Here is a 14463-nt window from a genome sequence, read left to right as displayed (position 1 = left end):
GACAGTCCATAAAGCAAAGCTTCTTTGAGGGTTTAGGAATCTGTATGTGCTACAGAGCTGACTGAAGAATGAGAATTGCAGGCAGTGTTGGTATCTTTGGAGTAAGTGAGCAGTCACTTTTTACAATCAGCAAAGCTATTTTTGATTGAACCTTGAACGGATATTATGCATAATTTAAAATTTTACTTACAAGGTACCTTGAAGTTGTAGGAAACAACTTACTTCGCTGACACTTGGGTAATGGTAATAATTTTGGAAAGACTTATACCATGATTTGTGGTCAGCCCCCAAGCAAGAGTCCACCACTGACATGCAAATACAGTATGCATATGAGCTGTCATACAGAATAAGTCCTGTATCTGCAATATGGAATACTGACAGAAAGCTCTTAGAGCAAGTGTTGATGCCTGACACAAGCCCACTGGAGTGTTTTCAGCGATCTAACATGAAGTGGGTGGGTGCTGTTCAGAGTTTTTATTTTTTTAATGCCTATGCTCAAATTGCTTCCTTTGGATTGAGTTTGAGTGGACTGCTCTCAAGAGCCGTTTCTGTGTTTGGAGATTGTTTAACTATAGAATCAAAATAGAGCACTTCTCAGCAAATGTTGGCTTTAAAGTAAATAGAGTTCTGAACTGAAGCAAATATAGACAATGCGGCTTGAAACAAACACTAAGTCTGGAACACATCCTTCTGGCGTCAGCACCAAGACTTCTATAGTGTTTAAACCAGAATCATCATAACAAACAGTATCACTGATTTATATGCCATTGTACATTGTTCTATTTTATATTCCCATCTGTAATATTCAGTGTTTATTTGAATAAGGTCTGCCATTTACATATTTCTTGTTATTGCTAGAGTTTAAGCAATTCAGGCAGGTAATCATGTTCATTTGAAACAGCAGAACTAAATTCAAGTCAAGTGGCACCTTATCAACAAAGTTTTATTCAAAGTATTAATGTTTATGCACATTCCTTCAGATACATTTTCAGTGCGTGCACATGAAAACTGATACTTTGAATGAAACTTTGTTGGTTTTAAAGGCGCCACTGGACTTGAAATTTGGTTAATCATGAATTGACATTATTGAATAGGTATTAGTCCAGCTCTCAGAGTATAGGAAAAGGAGTCATTGGACACAGTTAAACTATCTACTTTGTCACGTCTTGTTTTTCTGTTATATTCTTCAAAATCCCCTGAAGTCTGTGGGCTATCAGTAGCTAGCAAAGTATTATCTTATAGTAGTATATACTGTTGACTACACAAACCATGCCTCTGTGCTTAGAATGAGAGCCAGGTTATTGAAGGGAGGTTGGATATTTCTGGCGCTTCTATCACAACATAACTTGTGTGCTTCTGTATACTTGAAAAAACCACCCAGAGATACACATTTTTGCCAAGATTTTACTGAATAATATACCGTAGTAAAACATAAGAACTTTATGTTCTGGTTAAGTTTGCTCAGTTGTTACCCAGATCGGTGGTCTCCTTATTAATTGGGGAAATTCGGTTAAAGGTAATGCAGCAAGAGGTGGGATATACACTGAAGTTTTGGGGAATTTTTACCTTAAAGCAAAGTTATAGCTGGTACAGAACACAGCTGCATGGGTCCTCACTAAATCATCTTGGAGGTCCCATGTTCAGCCTCTGCTGAAGCAGTTGCATTGGTTGCCAGTTTGTTTCTGGATCAGGTTCAAGGTTTTGGTATTAACCTTCAAGGCTATATGCTGCTTGGGTCCAGCATACTTGAGGGACCACCTACCTCCTTATGCCCCCCACAGGGCACTTCGCTCTCCGGGTAAGAAACTGCTGATGATCCCCGGACCCCAGGAGGCATGTCTGGCATCTACCAGGGCCAGGGCCTTTTTGGTTCTGGCCCCTACCTGGTGAAATGAGCTTCCTGAAGAGCTGTGGGCCCTATCGGGGCTCTTGAGTTCCGCAGGGCCTGCAAAACGGAGCTCTTCTGCCAGGCGTTTGTCTGAGGCTGGGTGGTGGCCCGGAGGTTAAGATCAGGCCCCTCAACCCTGGGTGGGGGGGTGGGGTGGGGGGGGAGGCCAGTATTAGACTGGCCTGGTTCCCCAGATTGTTCCACCCTATGCCCAATTATCCATCTGCTCCCTTTCCCCATCCAGTGGGCCTGTGTAGGAATACTTTTATTTAATCACCATCATTGTAAGCGAGTCACTGTTTATGGGTTTTTAATGGGGAATTTTAATGGTTTTAATGTATTGATTTGTATTGAAATATTGTAAACCGCTGCAAGCTGGTTTCCGAGAGCGGCAGTCATACAAATCGAATAAATAATAATAATCTTTTGGCCGTGGCAGAACCTCTGAGATTTTTTCAGGCTTTGAACTTTGGAAGTCGTGACATGCCACTTCAGAGAAGTAGGTGCAGAAGTAAGATGTAGGAGCCAGTGATTCACTCAATCGATCATTTGCAGTTTGCATTGTAGACAGAGACTAGAGAGCGATGGTGGACATCCAAACTTCTGGGAATGGCCACATAGCCCCAGGGTTGATGTCTATCTGGAAAGGCTTTTATTAAGGGGAAATACAGGGGATACAACACAAAAAGAACACACAAAAAAACTCACACAAGATTCATCAATATCTGGTGTGCAGACACACATTCCCTCCCTGCTACCCAACCTTGAGCTCTCAGTTATCTAGGTCAGTGGTCCCCAACCATCGAGCATGCACAGACCTGCCGCGCATGTGTGTTGGCAGCCCCACCAGGAGCACAAATGCACATGCATGGCAGGTCCGCACATGCGAGTTTGCGGCCCCACCAGGAGCGCGCATGCGCATTTGCACGGATCGCCCTCCCCGCCACTGGTCCGCAACCCCAAAAAGGTTGCAGACCACTGATCTAGGTTGTTCCCAGAGTCTGGTAGATGTTGGCCTGGGGTACTGGACTATGATTACATGGTTCACAGCAGTGTGGGAACTGAGGTTGGGGGGATGCGCTGCCCTGTAGACATGTGACCTGACCGTTGGGAAATTCCATGCATATGTAGCCATCACCCCCTTTCAGAGTTTTAGCTATTAAAAATTCTTCAGCAGGCTTACGCATGTGCAGTCCCAATGTGTGTCTGCACACAAGACATTGATGAATGAAAGTTACAGGTAAGCAACTCTTTGTTTATGGCTTTATAACGAGTGCCCCTCAATGAGAGGTCTGAGTGCTAATATGGCATATTGCTTAAAGTTGATTTTGTTTACCCTCCCAGTTAAATATTGTTCATCCAGAGCTTGAAACAACTCACATAGCTGCACAGAAAACTTTTCATTTTCAGTCCTCAAATACTAATGATCTTACTTTGAGTAAATCTACTGACTTGTTCCCTGCATTGAGGCCTCTAGTCATGCTACCAGCTGAATGACCTTCTTGCTGCTTCCTTCTCATGTTATCTGTACTCTTAGTTTAATGTGAGCCAAGTTTGAAATTAGCTGTGTGTGTGTGTATCAGTTTGTTATAGAAACCATGTCTCTTTGATGTTTATAATGTTTCTAAGATATTCCACTGAAGTAAGTGATTCATAAGCTTGAACAACTGTTTTGTCAGAGGCACATTCTTACTCGGGGGTGGTGGGGTGGAGAAGTAAGAAGAGCCCTGCTGGATCAGTCCATCTAGTTCTGCAACTTATTTTAAACAGTGGCCAACCATTTGCCCTGAAGGACCAGCAAACAGGGAATAGAGCCACAGCCCTTCTCCTTATGTTGTCTCTTAGCATCGATAGCCAGAAGATTCGTGCTTGTGACTGTGAGGTTTTTCTTAATAACCATGGGTGGTAATCAATGATGGACATTAGCTCCGTGAGTCCATCCCTCTTTTAAAGCTATTCATGCACATATGTACATAGTTATCAGTACACTCACTGGCAGTTAATTCCACAAATTAATTACATGTTGAGTAAAGAATTTCATTTTGTCTGTCCTGTATCTATTGCCTATCAACCTCATTGGGTGCCCCTGAGTTCTAGTACATTCTGTCCCAATCATACTTTCTATCATGTTCCCTCCCCCATTTTTTCTTCTAAACAGAGTGGCCCTAGTCTCTGTAGCCTTTCCTCATAGGTGCTCCAACCACTTAACCATCTTAATTGCTGTGATCTATACTTTTTTCCAGCTCTGCAATAATCTTTTTGGGATTTAGCAATAGAAGATGAAGAAGAGTTGGTTTTAATATGCCACTTTTCTGTACCAGAAGGTGTCTCAAAGCAGCTTACAATTGCCTTCCCTTCCTCTCCCCACAACATACGCCCTGTGATGAAGGTGAGGCTGAGAGAGCCCTGATATTATTGCTCAATCAGAACAGCTTTATCAGGGCTGTGATGATCCCAAGGTCACCCAGCTAACTACATGTGGAGGAGCAGGGAATCAAACCCAGCTTGCCAAATTAGAAGCCGCTTCTCTTAAACCACTACACCAAGCTGGCTCTCTGCTGAACTCTGCATAGTATTTTTAAAAGGGACTGTACCATAGATTTATACAGGGCCATTACAATACTAGCCATTTCATTTTCAATTAATTTTCTAATACTGAGTTTGGAGTTTGCTTTTTTCTTACCACTGCATTTATATCAAAGTATAAAGAGATGCCATAAAATACAAAAAAGGTTTGAACTGAAAGGAGAGAAAAGTAGATGTTGGTTTTCTAGAGAATAAAAGGCAGATTTTTGTCATATGTGTTGGGACTGTATTAGAGCTAAGATGTATTGGGAGAAAGTGATTAAGATCATTTTGATAAGTTTGATAAGTTTAGGAAAAGAAATTAATATGAAACCATAGATATTAAATTATCTTCCTGAACTGAAACAAAGAAGATCTATTTGTGGCGATCCATATGTTAACAGCAGCAAAGATGGATTTTGCTAAAGTTTGGAAGAATACCAATTTGAATCTCTGGGATAATAGAGTTAAAGAAACTGATTAAATTGACATATCTGAACAACAAATGGAGAGAGACTTGAGAGTATTTGGGGACCCATTATGTTAAGAACGGAGAAGGCATTAAATGCACTAGATTTTGATGATAGGAATGTATCTAATTAGAGTTGTTAAATATGTTTTTAAACCATTATTTTATTATAAATTTTGTAAACGTGTATAGATTACCTATTTGTTTGATATAGATGGAATGTTGCTCTTAATTTTAAAAAAAGTCCACTTCAGTCTAAAGTCTTGGCCAGTTCAAACTCCATCAGTCAACATATATGTATATTTAGGCTTCTTTTGTCAGTGTGTATCACCTTATGCTTACCAGCACAGATTTTCATTTCTCATATTGTCTACGCACCCAATATGGATGCCTCCTTCTGTAGCTTTTTAGTCTTCTATGGTTTTTACTGCCTGAATAATTTGGTATCATCCATAGTCACACTGGTGACTCAATTTCAGATCACTTATGAAGCAATTAAATGTTATGTATGGCAGGACCCTGCTCTATAGGCTGGCACACTATCCTCAGCCAGTGGCACTCCTCAATGGTCCAGACTTAATGCCAAAGCCAGACAGTGATAAAATCTGCCAAGACCCAGTAGGTCCAGACTCCATCTTCTCCCCAGTTTGCTCTCAGCCATGGGTTCAACATGACAGCTGCTGCCTGTCACATCTCCCCCCCCCCCAATTGTAGTGCTGATTGGGTGGCCAGCAGAGCCATGTTTGCCTAGAGGCTTCTAGGCAATCCCCTTTGTCCATCACCTTTGACTCATCCTAAGCCAATCTGGCAGGAGAAATCACTCCCCCAACCCAACAGACCCATTGAGACATAATGGTTTCCTTTATTTGAGCTCATCGGCACCCATCTCTGGTCCCAGCCAGGTCATTTCCCAACTTTCTACCAATGAAAAATTCCATCATACACGCACCTTGCTCCTGTCATGCCCCCATCACAAGCTCAGCATGACTCCCTCCCAAAAACCTATATAAGCTCTGGCTTTGCCAAGCCATAGTGTGCTTCTGAACTGGGACCCATTCAGAACACTCTTCACGCTGCTGGCTGGTCATGACACTCTCTGCCTTTACCTTCTCCATGACCAGTAAATGTACTGATTGCAATTTATTTTCCTATCCGCTTGTCTATTAGTGTGCCAGATATGTTTGTCTATTTCTTTTTATTTTCTGTCTAATGAAAATTGTTCATTATTTTGCTGTAACTACTTGTCTGCCTTGAGCTCTAAAGGGTTCAATGACATCATAATGACATCATAAACATTGGCAAACGATCCTTAATACTACATTACCAAATTTCTCACTGCTAAATAGACACATGTCTTGGACACGTGTGCATTTCTGGTAACATAAATTCTACTAATCCTTATGGGTCCCACTATTCACTTATCTCCATTGAGAACACCAAAAGCCCTTTATGGACTGGGACAAATATATCTTGAAGACAGCTGTTTCCCATACATATCTGTCTGCTTGCTCTGGCCATCCTAGGAGGCCCAGTTTTCAATCGTCCCTGTTATCTGGGGCTAGATGGAGGCAACCCAAGAAACCTTCTCTGTTGTGACACAAGAACTTAGGAACTCTCCCCCCAGGGAGACTCATCTGTCTCCCTCTATTGGCATCCTTTGCCAGTAGATGAAGAATGTTGTTTTTCCTAGCATGCCCTAATAATAGTTATTGTTGATAATGTGTATTAGTTGAATTATGGAAATATATTTTAATGCTAATGTTTGTTTGTTAGATTTTTACACCACCTTCAGCAAGCTGGTTCAGAGTGGTGTAATTACTTTCCTGTTTGTTGCCTTATGGAAAGCTGTCATAATAATGTTCTAAATAAAATACTATCCATTTATTGCTGCAGTGCTTCCTATCACTTAACTACTTTTAAATCCCTAAGAGTTCCAGTCCTCTTAGCCCAGGACCGCTAAGTTTATTTGGGGATCTTTTTGATGTGGTTATCTTTTCAGAAGCCTTTTGGAAAGCCCAGTTGTAGATCAGCCTTACCAAATACTCGTTAGGATTTAGCCCTGCTGGATCTATTAAGGCTTGCTTGGTTTAACACCCCAGTGTCCACAGAGGCTATCAATATGTCCCATTACTACACTCATGTTTTCTCATTGTAGGAATCTGTATGTATTACTAGTAACTAGTAATAATAACTAGAAAAATCAACTTTTTAAATTATAGATAGTATTTATTGAGAAGCCATGGCTCTGTCATCTAGAGTAAGTTTTTCCCCTCACTTTTTCAAATGTTTTGCCCATGTTCATTTTTCTGCTGGTTCATTTGTTCTTGAAGTGCCCATGATGGTTGCTGGAGGTACCCCAGCAGCTTTATGGCAGTCCTCCCTCTTCCCCCTGCTCCATGGAACACACAAATACATCCTCCCTGCATATAATGTTCAGATGTGTCAGGTGGCATAAGAAATGGCTTGGGGTAGTTGCTTTGAGACGTGCTTTCCCAGTGGCCCATGTTCTCCCTGCTCTTGGTGTTGCTTGTCCAACAGTTCTCTGCAACCTGCTGGAGCCATGTACCATTGGCACAAAAGGGAGGTGATTAACATTTAATATTCTTCACTATAGGTTTGTTGTATTTGTATTTCTGGTGTGCATGGTTGAATGTTGAGGATACTTTATCAAAATGTTCTTAAACAGTGGGGCAGTTGTGGAGCTTGTGCTTGCAAGGCCCATTGCAGCATTTTAGTGTTACAGTTGTAACCAACATGCTTGGACTAGAGAACATCTACCTTGCCACAGCGTTACATTCTTGGGGTAGGAAAATATTCTGTATGCAAACAAAATTAGCACTTAACATATTTGAGAGCTTATATTGTTTTTTGAATGCCAGAGGTGCAAAACATAGTTTCTGTTAAAGTTAAAATTAAAAACTCTGCTTAATAAAGGAACAAAACTGGTGTGAGTTAAGTATACAAAAAGGAGTAAATGTACTCAAAAGAAGTATTCTGCTATATGAGGAAGTATATCTTCAGGCTCCGAGTGTTTGTGTACTGTGAGAAACAGTGACATTTGGCATCACAAGCCAGTAGAGAGGTGGGAGGATAAATTAAATATTTGGCTTAGTTTATGATTACATTCCAGAATACAAGTTCCCCTCCACCTACAAACACAGGGTTTCATAGTTAGCTAGCACTCAATTGCTCTTGACACCTTTCTGAAGCATTGAGTTCTCATAAGTCTGTGTCTCAATGTTTTCCCTTATATCTGAGGTCCTTAAGTACTTAGAGAGCCTGTGAAACTCATTTTTACAACAGCAGCTAGTTTACTATATCTGAACTCAAAACAGTTCAGCAACCTACAACCTCTACTGGATAATGACTGTTCTCTTTCACAAGTGCTATGTGTGGGGAGGGGGGGAGGTTTGCATATAGATAGCTACCCCAAATTGTAAACATCTGCTCACCAACAATAATATGGCATTTACTTTGAACATGGACATTGGTATCACAGCTTACAATAAACTCAGATGCCGTATATACCTAGACAACCCAGTCTTAACTACAGCAACGACACCACCTCAGGCACCTTCACTTGCTCATCTACTAACATTTTATATGCCAACAATGCCCTTCAGTTTTCTTTATAAGGCAAACAGGTCAAGCCCTGTGCCACAGGACAGTGGTCCCCAACCCCCGCTCCGGAGACCGGTCCTGGTCCGTGGAACAGTCGGTACCCGGCCACAGCTCCTCCTAGTCCTCCTCCTCGGGGGCTGCCCTGCCACTCTGCCACTGGCTCACCTTTGTTGCTCTCCAGCAGACACCCTGGCTGGGGCTCCCCCTCAGCATGGCACTGCGCAGCTGCTGCTGGCAGCGCCCCCCAGTGAGCGGCGGGAAGTCAGGGGCGCTGGCAGGAAAGCAAGCGGAGCAGGGGTTCAGGCAGCAGCAGCAACGTCCCTTGGCAAAAGACTGCCCCCCCCCTTCAGTAAAATTTTCAAGCGTTGACCGGTCCCCGGTGATAAAAAGGTTGGGGACCACTGCATAAATGGACACAAATCTGATATCAAGGGCAACAAAACTGAGAAACCTGTAAGAGAACATTTCAATCTCCCAGGGTATTCAGTGGAGGAACGGGAGACTGCTGAATTTATGACGACACTCAGGGCTTAATAGATATCGGGTTATCTCACTACACATGCTAAGTCAATCAGTTGTCACTTATACCCAGAATTAAACTTTGTTGGTCTGAAAAGTGCCACTGGACTCAAACTTAGGTCTCACAGCTGCTAGCAAATTAGCATACAGATAATAAAAATTATTATTCAGTCCATTCTTATCAATACTTATTGTTTAGTTGCCTATGCATCTTGACTCTAATTAGCAGTTTCTGAGAACCCACCCTCACCCTCTACCTATGTGTAATAGTTGAAGTCGTGTTTCAATCCATCTGAAGTATGCCTGCACACATGTTTATAGTTGGAATTAAACTTTGTTGGTCTTAAAGACGCCACTGGACTCAAACTTTGTTCTGCAGCTTCTGACCAACATGGTGACCTACCTAAAGCTAGTTTATTTATTAAAGTAATTGTCCAGTTGCAAATTATGGCCAAGTCTTGACTAGTGTGATCCTGTCCAATGTCTATTTTATATGTGACATTTCTACTGCTCTTTTAATGCATTTTACACTTGTGGTTTATTGCTAGTCTGTATCTTAAAATAGTGTGGTATACAGGGCTGCCTATAGTGGGGTTTTGTTCTTGGGTATCAAAAGCCAATGCATAGAAGACTTCAGCCAAATGGCTTTTTGAATGGATACCAATGTGCTAATAAATGAATACTTCTTACAGTAACATTTTAATTCCTCAGCTCCTATTTTGCGTAGGCTTAACTTGATATTCTGAAGCAATCAAGAGGGGAAGTCACTTTAAAATGATTGTATTTAGCTACTCTACATACTTCATGTAATGCTTTTGTTTCTTAGCGTTTGGGGCCTGTGGAACTCATGGAGCAGGAAAACACTACCACCCCACTTTTTCTCCCCAGCATTCCCCTTTCTTTCTCTCGCCATCCTTGCTATTTTTATCCTTTTTAATTGATTTCTTTAAATTTATAGACTGCCCTCTCCGCTCAAGTGTACTCCCCGTTCCCCACTCACCATTTTTATCTCCCTCTCCCGTCTTCTGCTGCTGTTGCCCCAATCGTCCTGCTTAGGTACATAGGCTCAGGCTCCAACACCTTGGAAGATAGGCACCTCTACACTGCGGATAGTGATTTTAATCCCCTGCGCACACTTTTTTTTTTTAACTTTTCTCCTTGTCTACAGAAAAATCCCCCCTACTTGTTTATGACGGCATCCCACCTATTTTCTGGTCTGCATACTGGAGCCATGTTCAGAATTGGGCGTATACATACTGCTTTCCATACTGAAGAAGTGAACAGGGACTCACAAAAGCTTATCCCTTGCCATAATTTTTGTTAGGGTTTTAAGATGCTGCCGGACTCCTGCAGTATTCTACTGCTTTCCAGTGCATATTGCAACTGACATTCTCAATTCATGTTGTATTTTATTACTACTGTCATCTTGCTGTGAGAACATATCTGGGAAGCTTCTGTATGTACTGACTTGTACTTTGCTTTAAAGTCACTATGCACTGACTTCCTGGTGTGGAATTTATCTGTATCTAGATAATGTGAAGCAATTTTTATTACATGTAATCTGTATATTTAAATACCAGAAGAGATTTTTTTAAAGCAAAGGCTAATGTTAAAACTGCTTTGTCCTGTTTTCCCATTTGTTTGTATATCAGGTTAAAATATCTGACCAGCCTGTACAAACTAATTTAGATCACATTATATTAAGTTGGAGAACCAAGCCCCATATGAATAGTTTTTTTGGATCAAGCCTGTTTCCTTGGGTCATCCATCGAGCCTGTAGCAGAAGAACATAGGTTCAAGCCTCTTTCTCTGTTGATGTTCTCTGATAGGCATTTAGTATTGTACTGCCACTGAACATGGGGTTCCATCCGGATGACATGGATAATAGGCATAGATAGTCACTGATGTATTTATCTTCTGTGAATATGTTTAATCGGTTGTAAAGTCATTTAGGTAGTGACCCATCACAACATGTCAGAACAGTACATTCCACAGGTTCATTACTTGACAGAGTACATGCTTTTATCTGACCGAATCCATTGGCCACTAGCTACATTTGGTGAAATGAATTCTATTTTTGGAGAGAAAGTTCCTTGTACCCACATTTATAAACTTCTATCACTATCCCCCTGCCTCTTTGTCTTTTTTCTAAACAGAAATGCACAAACTCCATAGTGTGTCCTTGCACAAAGGTGCTAAGCAGTTTTGAGGGTTCTGTTTCTCCTTTTTTAGCTTCACAGTATTCATTTTGAGATGTTGCAGTGAAACTATACAGTGGTCCAAATGTGTAGATCTATACAAGGGTATTCAGATAGTGGCTGCTTTATTTATGATCCCTTTCCTAATAATTCCTAGCATAGAACTTGTTTTTTTTCCTGCTCAGCAACAGACCTAATCTGCATTTTCGTTGTGCCCATAAAATAAATATATTAACTGGGCTGGCTATAGCAGGCCATTAGCAAAAAATGAAGAGCTGCTTAGCTGTAGCCCTTTAGCCACACCTAGATTTAAATATCTGTACAGAGGTCAGATAGAGAATCCCTTAAAGTTTTAACAAACTAGATTTTTCCATGTAGTTATGGGCAAAATTTGAGGACATCCTTGGAGCTTACTTTTAAATTAAATTTCAGATATTAAAGGTAAACCATATCTAACTATTTGAAGTCTTACACTTTTCAAGTAATTGTGTTTAAATACCAGATGCATTAAATATGGCTTAATTAAGCTTTTTTCCCAGTGGGAAATTAGGTTAGTGCTGTCAAAACTGTTCATCACTTTGACTTGTCTTCTATAAACAAGCAGAATGGGTTTATTCTCTCACTTCAACAGGACTATCTCCAGATCTGCAGTCAATGGAACAGATTCGAAGAATTATGAGACCTACAGATGTTCCTGACACAGGTGAGGCCTCTACAAATGTTTGCTCATAAATGAAAATCTTTTAGTTTGAAGAGAAATCTAAAAATAAGGCATACAATGTAAAAAGTAGTGAGAATCATTCTTACGTGAGGATTATGTAAAAATATCAAACATTCCCCCCCCCCCCAAATACTGTGAGGCCGCTGGCAAAGGAGCAACTGCGAGCCGCGGAACAACTCCGCGCGGCTCGCAGTTGCTTCCTTGTTGGCAGGGCGGGAATCGGCCGGGCCAATCGGCAGGCGCTTTGCGGCTGCCGATTGGCCCGGCCGATGGTCTATCCGGAGGAAGGTGCCAATCAGCACCCTTTCTCATCCCGGACCGAGTTCGCCCTAACTCCTCCCACAAAGCCTTTACGGCTTTATTTAGTCCGCGGCAACCGCGGCGCCGCGGGCTGTGTTCAGATGAGACTTTGAGTCCCTTAGGAACAGGATTGCACTTAAATCTATGACATTTGCATACTTGTGCATAAAGTGCTTACCAAGAGTCTTACATCATTTTAGATATATATATTGCAATGTTACACACTAGGACCTTTTTTAAGGCCATCTCTCTCTTCCTAAGGCTTGCTGTGTGACCTGCTGTGGTCTGATCCAGACAAGGACGTGCAAGGATGGGGTGAAAATGACCGTGGAGTCTCCTTCACTTTTGGAGCAGACGTAGTCAGCAAATTTTTGAATCGTCATGATTTGGACTTGATTTGTCGAGCTCATCAGGTATAAATCGATTTGTACTTTTCTTCAGTTTGGCATCTGCCTGGCACACAAACCCAACACGGTATGCAGCTATGTATTGATGAACCAGTACACTTCTGACTACAAATAGCTATTAGAATAATAAAATCATAGAGTTGGAAGGGACCTCCAGGGTCATCTAGTCTAACCCCCTGCAGAATGCAGGAAATTTACAACTACCTACCCACCCACGGTGGCCCCAATTCCATGCCCAGATGATGCCCCCCCCCAAAAAAACAATCCTTGGTTTGGAAGAAATTCACCTCCCAACCACAAAGTGGCGATTAACATTTCCCTGGGCATGCAAGAAAGAGCTATAAGAGCCAAGCACTAATACAACCCCTTCTTCCCACCTACTGACAATCTGCCTAAGTTCACAGAATCAGCATTTCTGTCAGATGGCTATCTTGCCTCTGGTTAAAAACTTACAAAGAAGGAGAACCCACCACATCCCGAGGACCTGCTCTGTCAGGAACTTATTCCAGATGTTTAGCCATAATTTTTTTGAATTTTAACACATTGGTTTTGGTCCAACCCTCTGGAATGACAGAAAACATCTCTGTTTCATTCTGCTGTTGGCTGCAAATAGTGTTGTCCCAGAAATCAAGTATGAATTCCATCCTCATTAAATTACAAAACATTGTACTAGCTTTTGTGCAGGCATTTCTTGAATCTGAGCCCTTAGGCTTTTAAATGCCCCTCCCCCCAATGTAGGAAGGTCTTTGAAGCTTGCCTTGTTTCACAACAAAGATTTCCCTTCATGTTTGTATTCCATATATCTTAATTTGCAAGATTTTTATTGTGTGGGCTAAAATTAAAATGGCAAAATCTTAAATTGCATATTCAGTCACCATCTAGCTTGTGGACACTAAAGCCACTGTACATTTTTACATAGTTTGGTATGCTTGAGAGAGCTGTAGTATGAGCAGTTAATTTCACAAATGGTTGAGGCTGCGGAGTAAAAACAAATGGTTAAGACCTACAAAAGTATTTAATCTTGGCTATTTCTTTTTTTTACTAACAGGTGGTTGAAGATGGCTATGAATTCTTTGCTAAACGGCAGCTTGTTACCTTATTTTCTGCTCCTAATTATTGTGGAGAGTTTGATAATGCTGGTGGGATGATGAGTGTGGATGAAACTTTGATGTGTTCTTTTCAGGTACAGTAAACTGAGAACACGGCTTTCTCAATATAAGCTTTTGATAAGGTTCCCCATGATGTTCTGATGGATAAATTGAAGGACTGCAATCTGGATTTTCAGATAGTTAGGTGGATGAGGAATTGGTTAGACAGCCACACTCAAAGAGTTGTTGTCAATGGTGTTTCATCAGACTGGAGGGAGATGAGTAGCCTCAGGGCTCGGTGCTCGGTCCAGTACTTTTTAACATATTTATTAATGATCTAGATGAGGGGGTGGAGGGATTACTCATCAAGTTTGCAGATGACACCAAGTTGGGAGGACTGGCAAATACTCCAGAAGATAGAGACAGAGTTCAATGAGATCTGAACACAATGGAAAAATGGGCCAATGAGAACAAAATGCAGTTTAATAAAGTGTAAAGTTCTGCATCTGGGTCAGAAAAATGAAAGCATACCTACTGGATGGGGGATATGCATCTAGGTAACACTGTGTGTGAATGAGACCTTGGGGTACTTGTGGATTGTAAGCTAAACTTGAGCAGGCAGTGTGATGCAGCGGTAAAAAAGGCAAATGCCATTTTGGGCTGTATCAACAGGGGCATCACATCAAA

General features: G+C 41.4%; 1 protein-coding gene across 1 annotated transcript in view; it reads left to right on the top strand.

Moving 5' to 3' along the window:
- Positions 1-14463, top strand: part of PPP1CB (protein phosphatase 1 catalytic subunit beta) — a 44446-nt gene that overhangs the window by 26487 nt on the left and 3496 nt on the right. The window contains exons 5-7 of the mRNA XM_077341436.1: positions 11892-11963; positions 12543-12694; positions 13737-13871. Coding sequence (XP_077197551.1) covers positions 11892-11963; positions 12543-12694; positions 13737-13871 — 359 coding nt within the window. The remainder of the gene's footprint in view (positions 1-11891; positions 11964-12542; positions 12695-13736; positions 13872-14463) is intronic.

Source organism: Paroedura picta, chromosome 1 (assembly GCF_049243985.1).
Source record: "Paroedura picta isolate Pp20150507F chromosome 1, Ppicta_v3.0, whole genome shotgun sequence".
NCBI lineage: Eukaryota > Metazoa > Chordata > Lepidosauria > Squamata > Gekkonidae > Paroedura > Paroedura picta.
The sequence above is the reverse complement of the archived record's forward strand: the minus strand, read 5'-3'. Positions and strand labels throughout refer to the sequence as shown.